This window comes from Brienomyrus brachyistius, chromosome 13 (genome assembly GCF_023856365.1).
Source record: "Brienomyrus brachyistius isolate T26 chromosome 13, BBRACH_0.4, whole genome shotgun sequence".
Taxonomy (NCBI): domain Eukaryota; kingdom Metazoa; phylum Chordata; class Actinopteri; order Osteoglossiformes; family Mormyridae; genus Brienomyrus; species Brienomyrus brachyistius.
In genome coordinates, this window is record NC_064545.1 from 6,026,966 (window position 1) to 6,040,674 (window position 13,709).

The window sequence follows — 13,709 nt, forward strand, 5'->3', positions numbered from 1 at the left end:
GCGACGGCGTCTCACCCATTAACGACTACAGCACTGAGAGGGCCAGCTCCTTGGCCAGTAAAACGCAGACCCCTCCCCAAATCACAGTTCAATTCAATCAAAACTGTGCTGGGAGGGCTGTTGTAGCCAAAGTCTAAAACAAGCCACGCTAACAGCCAACCGGCACCTCCTTTCATCTTTGTCACATACAAGCATGCGTCCTGATGCATCCACCCATCACACGGGAGATTCACAGCAGCTACACAGCGGCAACAGGGGCCGGTGGAAGTCATCTGCCATCCAGAAGAGTTACGGATTCCACACAACGCAAATTCCTAATAAAAATATCAGAGAAGCTTCCGGATCGGTTCCCTAGACACCTTGCATAATCACATGAACATAACATGCCATACTTCTGCCGACCGGAGGGGACCTGTGAAGGTGACTCTAATCAGCTGTTCCCGTCTGTCTGTTAGCGCGCTAACGGGCAACATGAAAAAGAAGGTTAAAATCACCTACAAAATAACGGTAACTTTGGCAAAACTAAATGGCCCAAGACAGCTCAGATGTTACTCTACCACTTCATGGCATTTGGGATGCAAAATATCGCCGCTTTTACACATTTAGGGCACAAAGGTGGCATACTCGTATATGAAAATGAGTCTGGCAAGATTACAGCTACACGCAAAAACAAAATGTCTCCACGACCTACAGAGACGAGGGATGCAAACAAATGGGTGAAATTCCAGCACTGAAACACGTGGGGAGGTTCAGCCAGATCCGTGAGGCTGTGAGCAAATAATTAATGTTACTTAATGTTTAAACTGTTAAAGGATGTCAGTATGATTGACTGACAGGGCGCCTCATCTGTTTCTCAGTGAATAAAGAGACAGCAGCCTGTCGCCCCCCTCAGAAATCTGCTTCCTCTGTGGTTTTGCACTCTAACAAAGACACAATGTTCAAGCCCAAGATCAAAAGAGGATCTGTCGACCAACAAAACCCGGCTTCTTTTTACGGATCTGACACACTGTTTGTATTCTTGGACCCTTGAAGGCAGCACAATGATCGCCTTCATGTGGCTTACCATAGAAGTGTCAGGGGTGACATATTTCCGAAATAATTTTTGCTGACCTTTAGGCGGCCGCCCACTTCACAGCGACGTCCGATCCGGTCCGTGGGACTGCCTCAGGGACGTTCTCGCGAAGCGACATAAATCAGCAGCAGCACCATCTCCAGGTCAAAACTGCATACGACACAAAATGGCTGGAGGAACCTCCCAGCTCTTCAATCCCTGTGTATCCATCCACGCATCCATCTTCCTACCATTTATCCTGTGGGGGGTTGGAGCCTGTGCCAGGCAGCATAGGGTCCAAGGCTGGAGGTAACCTAGTGCAAGATGCTAGCCAATTACAGGGCAAACACAGTCACAAACAAACACAATAATAAGACGCCGATTAGCCTAAACGCATATGTTTCGAATGCAGAAGGAAACCCAAGCTGCTTAAAAAGTGCATGCAAACTCCACACATACAGGAGACAGCGGAATTCAAACGCCAAATCTTAGGCACGTCGTGCAAAAGTGCTCCCCACTGAGCCACTCTCTGCAGCCATCAGAAGACACTCCATGCGACTCAGCAAAGCAATGACCAGAACTACCGAATAATCAGAACACCCATCCAGATCATGCCTGCGTTTCCATCATATCAGAAGCCTTTATGACTGAAGACGTTACTACTTAGTAACAGACCTAGACTTTTGTGAAGGGCTTACTGGTAAACACAGATTGAATAACATCAAGCACTGAAACAGAAGTTAGACAAATGCTATACCCTACCCCCCCCCCCCCCCCCCATAAACCACACTGCACCATCGCCCCTCCTGTAACCTAGCAGAGGGATACGCTGTCATTAAAAGTGAGCAGTGATGTCACACATAATGAAGATTTACTGCTTGGAAGTGGATGGAATTGCAATGTCGGCAAGTATTTCGAACTCGGAAACAAAAATCAATAAAATGTGTTTATCATTCTTATAATCTAATACTCCAAAAAATCAAATCATACCATCATAAAGTGTTTGAGTAATACAATTAGCAAGGCCACCCTAATCATCACAAATGTCAGTTCTGCAAAATTATGGTTTCTGACATGCTTTTATTTTTAAATTGAATTTAAAAGTGTAAAAACTGGAATTACACAAAATGTGCAGCTGCAAGACGCCAGCTCAGAAAGCTCGCGATGAACGGAAACCTGAAGACGGTATCAAACAAGATAAAGAAATTGTGGGGTGTAGTAATTTGAGAAAGCTTGAGCAAGCAGGCTAGCTTTGAATCCATATCAGCCATCTGCTTTCCAAGCACTATACATTCCAGGGGATCTCCTCACTGAGGGCTTTCAAAGCCTGGAAGAGGGAGGGAGGTGGCTTTTCAAAGCCGACCAGAGCGTTTGTTTTACTCTGATCCCACTTCAGTCACCTCACTTTCCAGCGAGATTTCGAATTCGCACAAACACCATGAAAGTGAAGCCCACATCACCAGACGGTATCATGAATACGCAGATGCACAAGCACAGCCAATCGGCCCCTGGGGCCAGGTTTCGGCTGTGGACTCGGTCCGGGCCGCGTTCCACGCCCCCCTACCGCAAGAAAAGACTCTCCATCTCATTCTGTAACACTTACTCCTATGCAATAAAATGGAACTGATTAAAATTTCACAAGTCTTACAGCAGAGTGCAAAAACGTGTTGAAAATATATTGCAAGAAGTCCTTAAAAGCGTCTGGGAGTTGACAGGACACGAAATGACAAAAAAAAATAACATTTAACTTAACCGGCTATGAAGAAAGGTTAACGGCTAACATAACACACAAGTGCTTAGCTTTCATCTTCAGCACTGCACTGCTATTCAGGCTGGATAGTGTACAGTGAGGGCTTTTCAGTATTGCCAGCATTCATTTTCTGCTGGCTACATTAACTGGAAATGCGTTTCACCACCAGTGATGTTTCACAGGCCACAAGAAATGCCACATACTACAGTTCAGTACATGAGCTTACTCATGCCTTCAATGAGCCAGCCTCATCACCACCTCCTAGAGGCCTGCTCTGCTCTGACACGGATAACTGGTGAGAAAAAAAAAAATCCAAAGGCTTAAGCGGTATTTTATACCATCCAGTATACAGTATTTTAATGGTACAGTGGTACCTCGACCCACGAGCAGTCCTGTTCATGAACAAATCGGCTTATGAACCAAATGTTCTAAACTTTTTTGTACCAGTTCGCGAACCGCATTTCAGGCTGCGAATACACAAACATAATAAAAAAAAAATAAAAATAATAATCGAATTTTCCTAATTACTGTATTGTTTTTGACTAGTCTTTTAAAGTTAATTGTTTCATTTTTTGGGGGGATTTTTGTGGGTCCATGTTTGGGTGTCTTTCGAGGACCAGCCCGCCAAGAAGCGTATGCTCAGTTGTGTATTGGTCCGCCTTCCGTAAACATATGTTCTCTCTTTCCCTTTTTTGCTCTTTAAGGTTCAAGTCTATATTCTTGGTCACAGAAAAACTAAAAAAAAAAAACTGATAAAATTCAGTGTTTCTGAGGTTCGGACTAATTATTTGCATTTACATTATTTTAAATGGAAAAAATTGATTCAGGTCACGAACTTTTCAAGTTAAGTTTGTGAGCCGAGGTATGACTGCATTTTCAAAATCAATGCCTTTCCGATATTTGGTGGTGTTGGTGGGGTGGGGAGTAGGGTTGCAATGATAAAATGCAACAATTAAAACAAAAATACCATGGTAAACCATATTACCGCAACAGAGCCCAAGTCTCGTTCAAACCTTCCTGCATACATGTTATCGGAGCTGCCACGCAAAAGCATTCCAGATGTGGCCGGTCGTGTGCTCCAGGACAGGGAGTTATCCTGCTTCATGATACAAGGACTTCACAATTGACTTCACAATTGTGCACATCATCTCCCAGCTGGCAGCCGGGGTTTCAAGGGGCCTGGGCACGGAGCTCCATCTTCCGAGGCACCCGGGCTGAGTTACACACGGTGAAGGCCATCTATTCATCCCACATGCCTCCCTGACATGCCTCCCTGAACTCAATGTATGCAGCAGGGAAACAGGGTCAAGAAGTTCATTTGGTGTTTGGCTGAGCATTAGAATGGCCAAAGGCGCGTGATCTACGCGATTCTGAAGGTGAAGTGAGCGTTGGCGCCAGATGTGATAGTTCCACCATCTCAGAAACAGCGACCCTCCTTTCATGTTCATTCACTAGTGTCTAGAGTTGGCAGAAAATTGTGCGATTACTAAAAAAAAAAAAGCATCCAGCCAGTGGTAGTTCTGTAGGTAAAAACACCACAATGCCCAGACCCATTAAAGCAAAAGCACAAGTGCAAGAATAACAGCTCAATACAACAGTCGTGTGCAAAAAGGCTTCACTAAACGCTAAATTTATGTACCTCTGAAGTAGTTCTGGCAATAAAAGTGAGTCCTAACTGACCGGGTAGTGGCTCTTCAGCACTGACCCAGGAGAACCTATCAAATGGACCTCTAACAATTAATCCATCCGCTTGCTGAGTTTGCCCCTTTCTGAGTGCACTGACAGCCCAACCCCTGCTCCCTCACCAGCGCCCTCCGCCCCCAAACACAAGTGGGGAAATGCCACGGCAAAATGTCAGTGCTGGCTGAAAGGAACGGCTCTGGCGGGACTGTGTAAACACTGCACTCCCGTGACCAAAATGCAGCCCCAGCCGCAAGTAGAATGAGCCTCGCTGCGAGTCAAGTAAGGCACTCCAGAATTTTCAGAAGATTCCAGGAGAGGGTGAACATCACGACAGGACTGAGGGTCACCCTCTGTGGTGCCCCCCCCCCCCCCTCAGTTCAAAGGCGAGTGTGCGGGCACGCAGCCCCTCCCACTGCCCACGGCAGGAACCAGCGGTCAGGCGGACAGAGGGACATTCCAGCCCCTGGCCAGGCATGACCAGAATTACAATTAGACTGTTTCCACAGCACTGCAAGCCATTGTCATCAATTTCCTGAATTATGTGTGAAAAGACAGTGTGAGATTTGGCCAGGGTTGTTTTTTTTGTGCGTGTTTGCACACGCACATATAAATCCTGACTAAAGGCTACGATAATTCAGTATTCAGTTACAACTCCTTGCTTCTAGCGACTCCACTGCAAAAAAGTACATTTAGACTACCAGTCAAAAGTTTTTTGCATACACTGAGATTTACTACATTTGCATGTTACTCACTTGACATTTACTAAAAATACACTAATTGTTCTTTGCCAACAAATACATTTACAGAATGTTCACCCCGAGTACCTTTCTTAACAAGAGAATGTCATGTCTTTGATTCAACAAAGTAACCTCCTCTAGCAGTTATAAAAGCAAAACATGCATTCTACAAGGAACATTACTGCTGTTTCATGGGATGAAACCCTTAATTAGTGCATTTAAAGTTAAAGGACAGCCTATAATTTAACTCTGCCATCACCACACAACCAGTTAATAGGATGTCAGACATGCACTGTTACATACTCTTTCCCTGTTTTAAAGGAAATTTGTTTTGTTTTAATTATATTTTCATTTATAGTTGTTCACTGAACTTTCGAACGCTTAACAAGAATAAAAAATCTGCAGTTTATGAAATAAAGGGAAAGTGACTGGTACGTATAAAAAAAAACCACTGTCTGAACATTCTGTGTGAAGCACGTTCACCCTGGTCCTCTCATGTAGCGGGTTATGAGATGAGTCACCTGTTAGAAAAAGACAAGCTAGAAGTGTCAAGAAAGGCTTGATCAGACCCTAACTCCACATAAATTAAAAAACTCGAATACGAGAGCTGTGTTCTCCGAGATGAAAGATATGAACAGATGTATGTAGGGCTACAACGATTCATCGAGTAACTCGAATAACTCGATTACAAAAATCCCCCATGCTAATTCTTTGCTTCGATGCTTCGTGTAATCCGCACGACTATGTACTGCTTAGTGATCACCCTGTGTCACTCGGTGGATTATTATTGTCGCACAGTGTGCTTACGCTGCATTACGTGTAGCGGGTTTGATTTGAGGGCGCGATGGAGGAATACAGGGGAAATAGCGAGGAAAGTCAGAGAAAAGGCGAAAAATGTGTAAAGTTTGGGACCATTTCAAACAAAAGAAAAGCGAAAGTACTGTACAGTGTTACCATTATAAAACTGAATTAGCTTACCACAATAGCACCACATCAATGATTCAACATCTCAACAGAAAACACTCAGTCTATGCGTCCAGTCCACAGAGCGGAACCAGTATACAATGTAAGCGCGAGGGCTTCACTCACATTCGCGGCTAAAACAGACCTGCGAAAGAAAAGTATTTATGGACATGTGTGAATAAAAAAAGTACAACAAGATTCAGCCCAAGCAGCCCCTATTTTTCCTCAATAAAAACACTGATAACACAACAGCAGTGAAAATAATGCTGTCGTAGTTAACATGGAGCTGGAGCCTGTCTATACACTAACAGCAAAGAGCAAAAAGACGGTTCCGTTACAGAGATGGTGAACTCGGGTGGAGTGACGGAAAAGAACAGCAGTGCTTGTAATCGCTACTAAACCTTTACTGGTAAAGAGTTGGCGAGAGTCCTTAACCAAACCAGCTGTTCTACAAGCTGAAAGGTGAAGAAAAGCGATGTTTTCAGCTGCTCTCATCCACCGCCGTTTGTCTTCCATAGCAGCAAAGCTACAGTAAAGCTATACAAGCTAATATAGAAGCTGTTTGTCTGCAGATAAACTGTTAGCTCAGTTCGACACAGTATTTAAATTTGGCAACTTGCAGCAGGCTGACAGCAGCAGTACGTCACACTTTGTCACAGTGATACCTGCAGCATGCAGGGGTGAGTCTAAAGGGGAGCATGGGGTGTACTCAACTAGATCTATTTCAAGGCTTTAGTAATATTATTCTGCAGATTAATATGAATAATATTGCATAATTATAATAATATAAATAATATATTAGAAATATAACATCAAAATTACCCCCCCCCCCCCTTTCCCAACAGCCTTGGGCCAGTGAAACTCTGAGACACTGAATTTTCCAACCCCCACATATGCTCCTTTAAAGGCTTACACACACACACTCATTCTCTAACACACTTAAACACAGACTCTCACTCACATTCACTTACACATACATGAACACAGCATTCTCTCATCCAGGAGATACAATCCTGTCAGAACTTTTTTATGCCTCCTATAAATGTACAAGAACACAGAGAGTAAAGGCCATTTTAATTTATGCCTTAGTTTAAGATATATGTATACCTTTTCAGTAATTTTGACATTTTATTTATTTTTGCATTCAAGAAAGTGTTTTCTTTTAAAAGGCAAAACAAATATGTACATAAATGCACTAAGAGGGTTTAGTTCTTTTGTCAGTTGTATGGAGTTCAGTCATTAAAAATGTTCCTAAAACGAAAACACATGAGTTATTCATTTTAAGAATAGTTACGATCGCTCTTTAATAACACAAAGGTATTTCTTATCCGATTACTCGATTTAATCAATGGAATAATTGATAGAATACTCGATTAATAAAATAATCGATAGCTGCAGCCCTAGAATTATGCTATCGACCTAAAACGACTTGCATAACGATCACTGAGCTGGGAGCCTGAGAGCAGGGGCCCCCTGGAGGTATGAAATGACATTAGCAGCTCAGCGATGTGTAATTTTCACTGATAAATTTTGGATCAGTATTACTAATACCGAGACGGGGGGGGGGGGGGGGGGGGGGGGGGGGGGGGGGGTGTTTCTCTGGTGGTGAATGTTTCTCAGCTTTGCAGAGTTAGTGGAATGACGTTACATACTTTCATCATTTTTTTATTCTGTGGGAAGTGGAAAAAATAAATCAATAAAAATAAAATAAGTGGACCAGATCTGATAAACTTGTTGTGCGCCGTATACAACCATCTCGCGGCCCAGTACTGAGACGAGGGGGTGCAGTGTTATACCTTATTATTTTACAATGGAAGTTGATACCCTCTCCTACTTGGTGAATGAACCGATAAAATCGCTCAGAAACCAGAAAACAACTTCTCCAATGCAATCATCTCCATTGTAATAGTAGCTATGTCTAGCTCTGGTGAATTGTTTGATAAAGTTTAAATGTCGGTCGGTAATACCAGCCAAGACGGATATGTTAGACCGATGTCCATAACTTGATTTTTAGCAAATATCCGCCAATACCGATATGTATATATAACTGATATATCATGCATCTCTGACACATAATATAGCCACCATAAAGGTAACCGACTGATGGGAAAATTCACTGAAGTTCCACCGTTCATGTGATTATAAAAATAGAACTCTACACAAAGGCATGTTGATTGGATTCCCTTTATTAATAAAATAAGTGGTTTCAAATTTTCATCTCCAGGCAGAAGAATCAGAAACAGTAACTGGGATTTAGCAGAATCTTCAGCAAGCATGTGGCCATTATCGCATATAATATATATATATATATATATATATATATATATATATACACACACACATATATACACCAAGAACAGTAAGGGAACCAGGCAGTAGAAACTAAAGAGAAACACTATAAATTCATCTCATTATAACAAACTGAACACTTTAATATGACAGGATTATATCATCAGGAAATGGCTGCTCACGCTCTTGCAACACATATGACAAAATGTATGAAACCAAAAGGGCTACTTTGCTTTAGAAAACAACTGTCTGCGCACACATGAATTTACCTAATAATGAAGAAAACAACAACTTTTGGAAAAATTGCCATATTGTTCCTTATCTGACTGTCTACTTCCTGTCAAATAAGTACACCCCACTTCCACACATTACCACTATTTATGAAAAAGAGCATTACAAGGAAAGGAAGCGATTTAAAATGTCACACTAGGTCTCTTCAGCAGAAAGCACTTTTACTATTACAGTAACATCATCCACCGATTTTCTGTTACCACATGTCCTGTTCTGGGTCGCGGGTGGGTCTGGAGCATATCCTGCAGGCTACAGGCGCAGGGCACAGAACAACCCAAGATGGGGCACCAACCCATCGCAGGGCACACTCACACACACACAAACTCCACACACATGAAGCCATGGCAGAGCCTCAATCCCTGGTCCAAGAGGTGTGAGACAACAGTGCTAACCACTGCACTACAGTGCTACCCCTCATAATCAAAAAATTAGCAAAGCCATAAGGCTCCCCTTGGGGACCATTGATGTCACAATTATCAACTAACAGTTTAAATATTTGGTGTTGGAGACGCACTATGTTCATAGGCTATGATATAAACATTCCAGCATTCGGCAACAAAAACTGCACTGACTATATGCTTTTGCCCTGGAGTATAATCTGCAAATACTGCACTATTTTTTTTAAGATCATTTTTATTCAGAAAAAGGATTTAAGGCGGCAATAAAACAACAGAAGTCACACAAACGCCACAAACTACATTCTGAATATTAAACCTGACATTAGAAAAAAAAATTATAACATAAAGCATTTGAACAGCGTTTTTTGTAGAGCCTGGAAGAAACTGTACATTCCTCAGAGTAAAAGTCAGAGAAACACATCAGACACATGCCTTAAATACACCTTGTGAACAATGTTATAAGCACTACACTCATGGTGCAGCAGGATTGCTGGTTCAGAGTCCTGAGCCACTTTTAGACTCGGAATCACTCTGCTCTTGACCTCTGCTCCACCATCACACATTACAGTTCGCCCGACAGCATAGACGGTGTGTTTGACAGCGTGATCTCCCTCTATCTCCGTTTTCACACCCCAATGAGAAGTAAAACAGAACATGTCAAGGAATTCTTAAAAGTACATTTTGATTTTTTGGGGCCAGGGGTGTTTTTACAATGATTTTAAATATGCTACAGGCACCATCTAGTTACTGATTTCTCAGGAATGTCGATTACAGAAATGAGTTTGTCTTAATGAATGTATGTACTGTGTCAGTATGATTAAATAACACAATGCCTTATTATTAACTGGTGTTAAGCCGTATACCTTGAAGTGCAGTTTGTTTTACTAAATATAATAGTCTATATGCATAACAGATTAACCTTTTTTACCCATTCAATAAATCTTGGGAAAAATATGTCAGACTACCAAACAAAATAATATACACAACAAAACAGCAGTGTAGCTATTGCCTTCTCTGTGCACGGACCTATAACAGGTGGTGGTCTACAAGAAACCTCCGGTCTGTAACAGAGGGAATGTGGTTTATCCAGATTAAGCTTCCTGCATTGTGCAAGGAAGAGGGGGTCAGACCGTGGTCAATTAGCCATCCCCATAAAAATGCAAGCAAAGAAATGTCTACTTACTAACCTTAATCTAGTGATTTAAAAATCCTCAAACCTCCGAAACTATATCCTGAACCGTACAAATGACCGTTCAAGAGACCGGTAAGGAATAAACGTATCAGAGACAGAGGCTAAGTAATCGGGGAATAATTAAAAAATGTAACACATTCATTCTGTTTTCCATATGAAACAGATGTAATCCCCCAGTTCCCATATCGTTATCCGAGTGGGAGAATCACCCAGCATAACTACTACAGCGCATCGGCTCCTACTGCTTTCGTGCGACACGACGAACCACGACCAGCTTTAACTCCACAAACTTTATGCAAGTGACACTTAACTGGCAGAAAAAAACTCGAAAATATCTTTAAACTCTAAAATATTAACTATAGTTTATAATAACTCTTTCTCTGGATCACGATCTACCTTAATGCCAGTATTTATTACAGCCCTTCGTGTTAATAGAGTTTACCGAAGACTAACCAGTCTGAGCCATATTTAGACCAGAGATAAATGACAACTGGAGGAATGTGAGCGTCCCCGCTTAACTGGTATAGTATCACCATGTAAAACATTAATAAAAGAAAGAGTTAATTACTTGATGAAGTAGCTGGCCCCCTGGTCTGTGAATCCTTCTTCCCATCCTCTCGGGAGATCTGTAATGGGAAAGTCAATCAGCGAAAGTATCCACGTGTATTGTATTAGTACGTAAGTAATCATGAGCGAAAGGGAGAAAACTGGAGGGAAGAAACTGCAGATTTCATTAAGCTGCAGGTGCACGTGTGTTAATCGGGGATACCTGATCGCATCATGTGTCCGGAGTTGACAGGTTCACCAGTTCGGGGATGGAGCCAAGTGGTGCGATGAGTTTCATCACTGGAAAAAGCAAAACAATGCAGAACACCTGCTACCGAAGCAAGAAACTTAACTAAAAGTACCCAAAGAAGCATGACCGGCCGGCACACCAGCAACTCATCAACAAGATACTCACTTGATAAAAAAGACCCGGCCATCTTTGCAGACCCCGTAAGACCAAAATGCAGGCAGCGCGTCCCGGCCGAGCGGAGCCGCCATGATCCTGATTTGAAGCCCTATTTCATGCTGCGCTCCGGGGGCATTCAACAGATCCAACCACCACCACAAGGGCAATCCCGCGTTAAAGGGGATGACATCATGTCGTTAGCCGACAGGAAAGACGAAGAATATACCGCAAAAGACAAAGCTGCCAACTCTCACGCTCGCGCAAGAAATCTTACAGCAAATATATATTATTCCATTATAAACATGAAATTAGCTACATCAAAAGCATTGGGGTAGTTTGCAAACCCAACAGCCATCACGAGGTAATAAAACTCTTACATACATGTAAATGTGTGTGCAGACTTGTCTCGAATTGAAAATCTCATGACAACCACCTGACCAAAGTTGTCAGCCCCAAGAAGAGGTTCTGTCTAATGTTTCTGCTGAACCGAAAGCATATGAAGCGCAACACAGTGGCCCGATTTATTATTAAAGAATTGCTGCAGGTGACTGAACACCTGGAATGTCCCCTTTCCTGAGAAGTTTCTTTACACACACACACACCTCTCAGCTTTCGTAAAAGGAAACGATGCGTTAAAAGTAAGCAGCTGTGGATGAATGGAAATATAAAAAATAATCGTATATCGGCATTAACCAGGAGGGACGGTAGTTTGCCCAGTGTCAGGCATTGGGAGATCGCCTTCTTCAGCTGGATGCATCCAGAGCCTTCGGAACTACAGCATGAAGACTCACTTTATATGCTTAAAGTTAAAATAAAATACGGGTGTATTTCAAACAAAAATCAACAGAAATTAATTTACAGCAATAGTGCAATTGGTTGGATTATGTATTTCAATTTTAAGGCAAATTCTTGGAAAGTAGTGATATTATGCAGTTTGATTTGAGATGTCAAAACCCATACGAAAAGTTATGCTTTCCCGTTTAGAAACCAAATGGCGTTTTGAAAGATACTACAACTAAGTTATGACCAAGGTGCTTCATATTGAGTATTTGTTGGAAAACACATTTAAACTTTATCAGGACTGCAGGAAGCAGTCAGATATGAAACTGTTAAAATGCTATTATAATGTCATCCGATGACATCGTTTATTACTTCGAGGATCTAATTTCTTAATTAACTGGTTAGTCAAGTATTTCATGCAGAATTCTTATTGCTAAATTTTAGGCTGAGTCTGAGGTAATTCACTAGACATATCTGTATGGGGAAGATGGTGTCAGTCATGCCTTCTTCTTAACCTGCTCCTGGTGAGTCAAACCATTCAAGTACCGGTGTCCACGTCTCTCCTGCATGTCACTGCTCTGTCTCACTAGACCACCTACTTAAAACCTGACAAAGAGAAAAATAAACAGCATATCTGTGGCATCATGTGACAGTGAGGTGTGGCGTTCCTACACGCATCCCGTCCCTCTACGTCACGTGATCTCACTCTACCGCCTTAACCGCCTTAATTGTTTTTTTGTTTGTTTGTTTTTTTTTCCATGTGCTTTTTGAACATTTCGCAAGGCTGGACTCGTTGAATAAGCCAACAGAGACCAAGACGGGCATGAGCCCTAAGGACTCAGGTCAGTCGTCGCTGGATATATATGATCCTGAAATAAGAGGATGAGTCACAATTAACAGCCTGGCTTTTCTAATGGTGTACGCTTCAATAAAACAAAACGAGATCCCAGACTAATAACGGCCCTTATGGCCACAGTGCCTAGGAGAATTAAAAATGCAAAGCACATGTAAAAAACAACGACAAAAAGTAGGTTTCACAGTTAACAGACAGCCCACTGTTTAACTGTGTGGTATTTGTACACAAAGAGAGCATGAAACTGTTCAGGTAGTGGGGTGACCTTTGTCTGAAAGTCAGTGCCTTTAAGAAAGACCGGTATAATGGGCTGCCAAGAAAATATCATACTTACCCATCTACTATATGTCAGCTTTAATGCATTGTGGAAGTATCTTTCTTTAATTGTCTTCTAGATTTTGTAAGACAGCACTTTGGACCCCACAAAAACTTCGGTGTAGTAAAGGGCGATTGCATTGGATTGGGACGATTTTACAGCAGCCATGTGAAGTGAGCCAAATAATTTCAGTACAGTCGAATTGCATCAATGTTCATTATCTGGACAGGCTGATGGTCGATGTCATTATTGTAATAGGGTTATTAGTATATTTGTTATTCACGGTATGGGGCCGTGCTCCGAGTGGGCTGCTCTTCAAAGAGACATCAATATTAAGTACACAACCATCCCATTAATATTTGATTTCCTCGTCCCTTTGGAGAAAAAAGATAAATGAATGTAGCTCCCTGTGCAGCCTGAGACAGTTTTAATGTTCTGCCTTGTGCAGCTGCTC

The 13,709-nt window shown here is 42.1% G+C and overlaps 1 protein-coding gene across 1 annotated transcript in view; it reads right to left on the reverse strand.

Moving 5' to 3' along the window:
* Positions 1-11,571, reverse strand: part of plekha7a (pleckstrin homology domain containing, family A member 7a) — an 88,161-nt gene extending 76,590 nt beyond the window's left edge. Inside the window, exons 1-3 of the mRNA XM_048971974.1 lie at positions 11,316-11,571; positions 11,124-11,200; positions 10,923-10,980 (exon numbers count right to left, since the gene is read on the reverse strand). Of these exons, the coding sequence (XP_048827931.1) occupies positions 10,923-10,980; positions 11,124-11,200; positions 11,316-11,398 (218 nt within the window). The 5' untranslated portion in view covers positions 11,399-11,571. The remainder of the gene's footprint in view (positions 1-10,922; positions 10,981-11,123; positions 11,201-11,315) is intronic.
* Between the last annotated feature and the right edge of the window lie 2,138 nt (positions 11,572-13,709).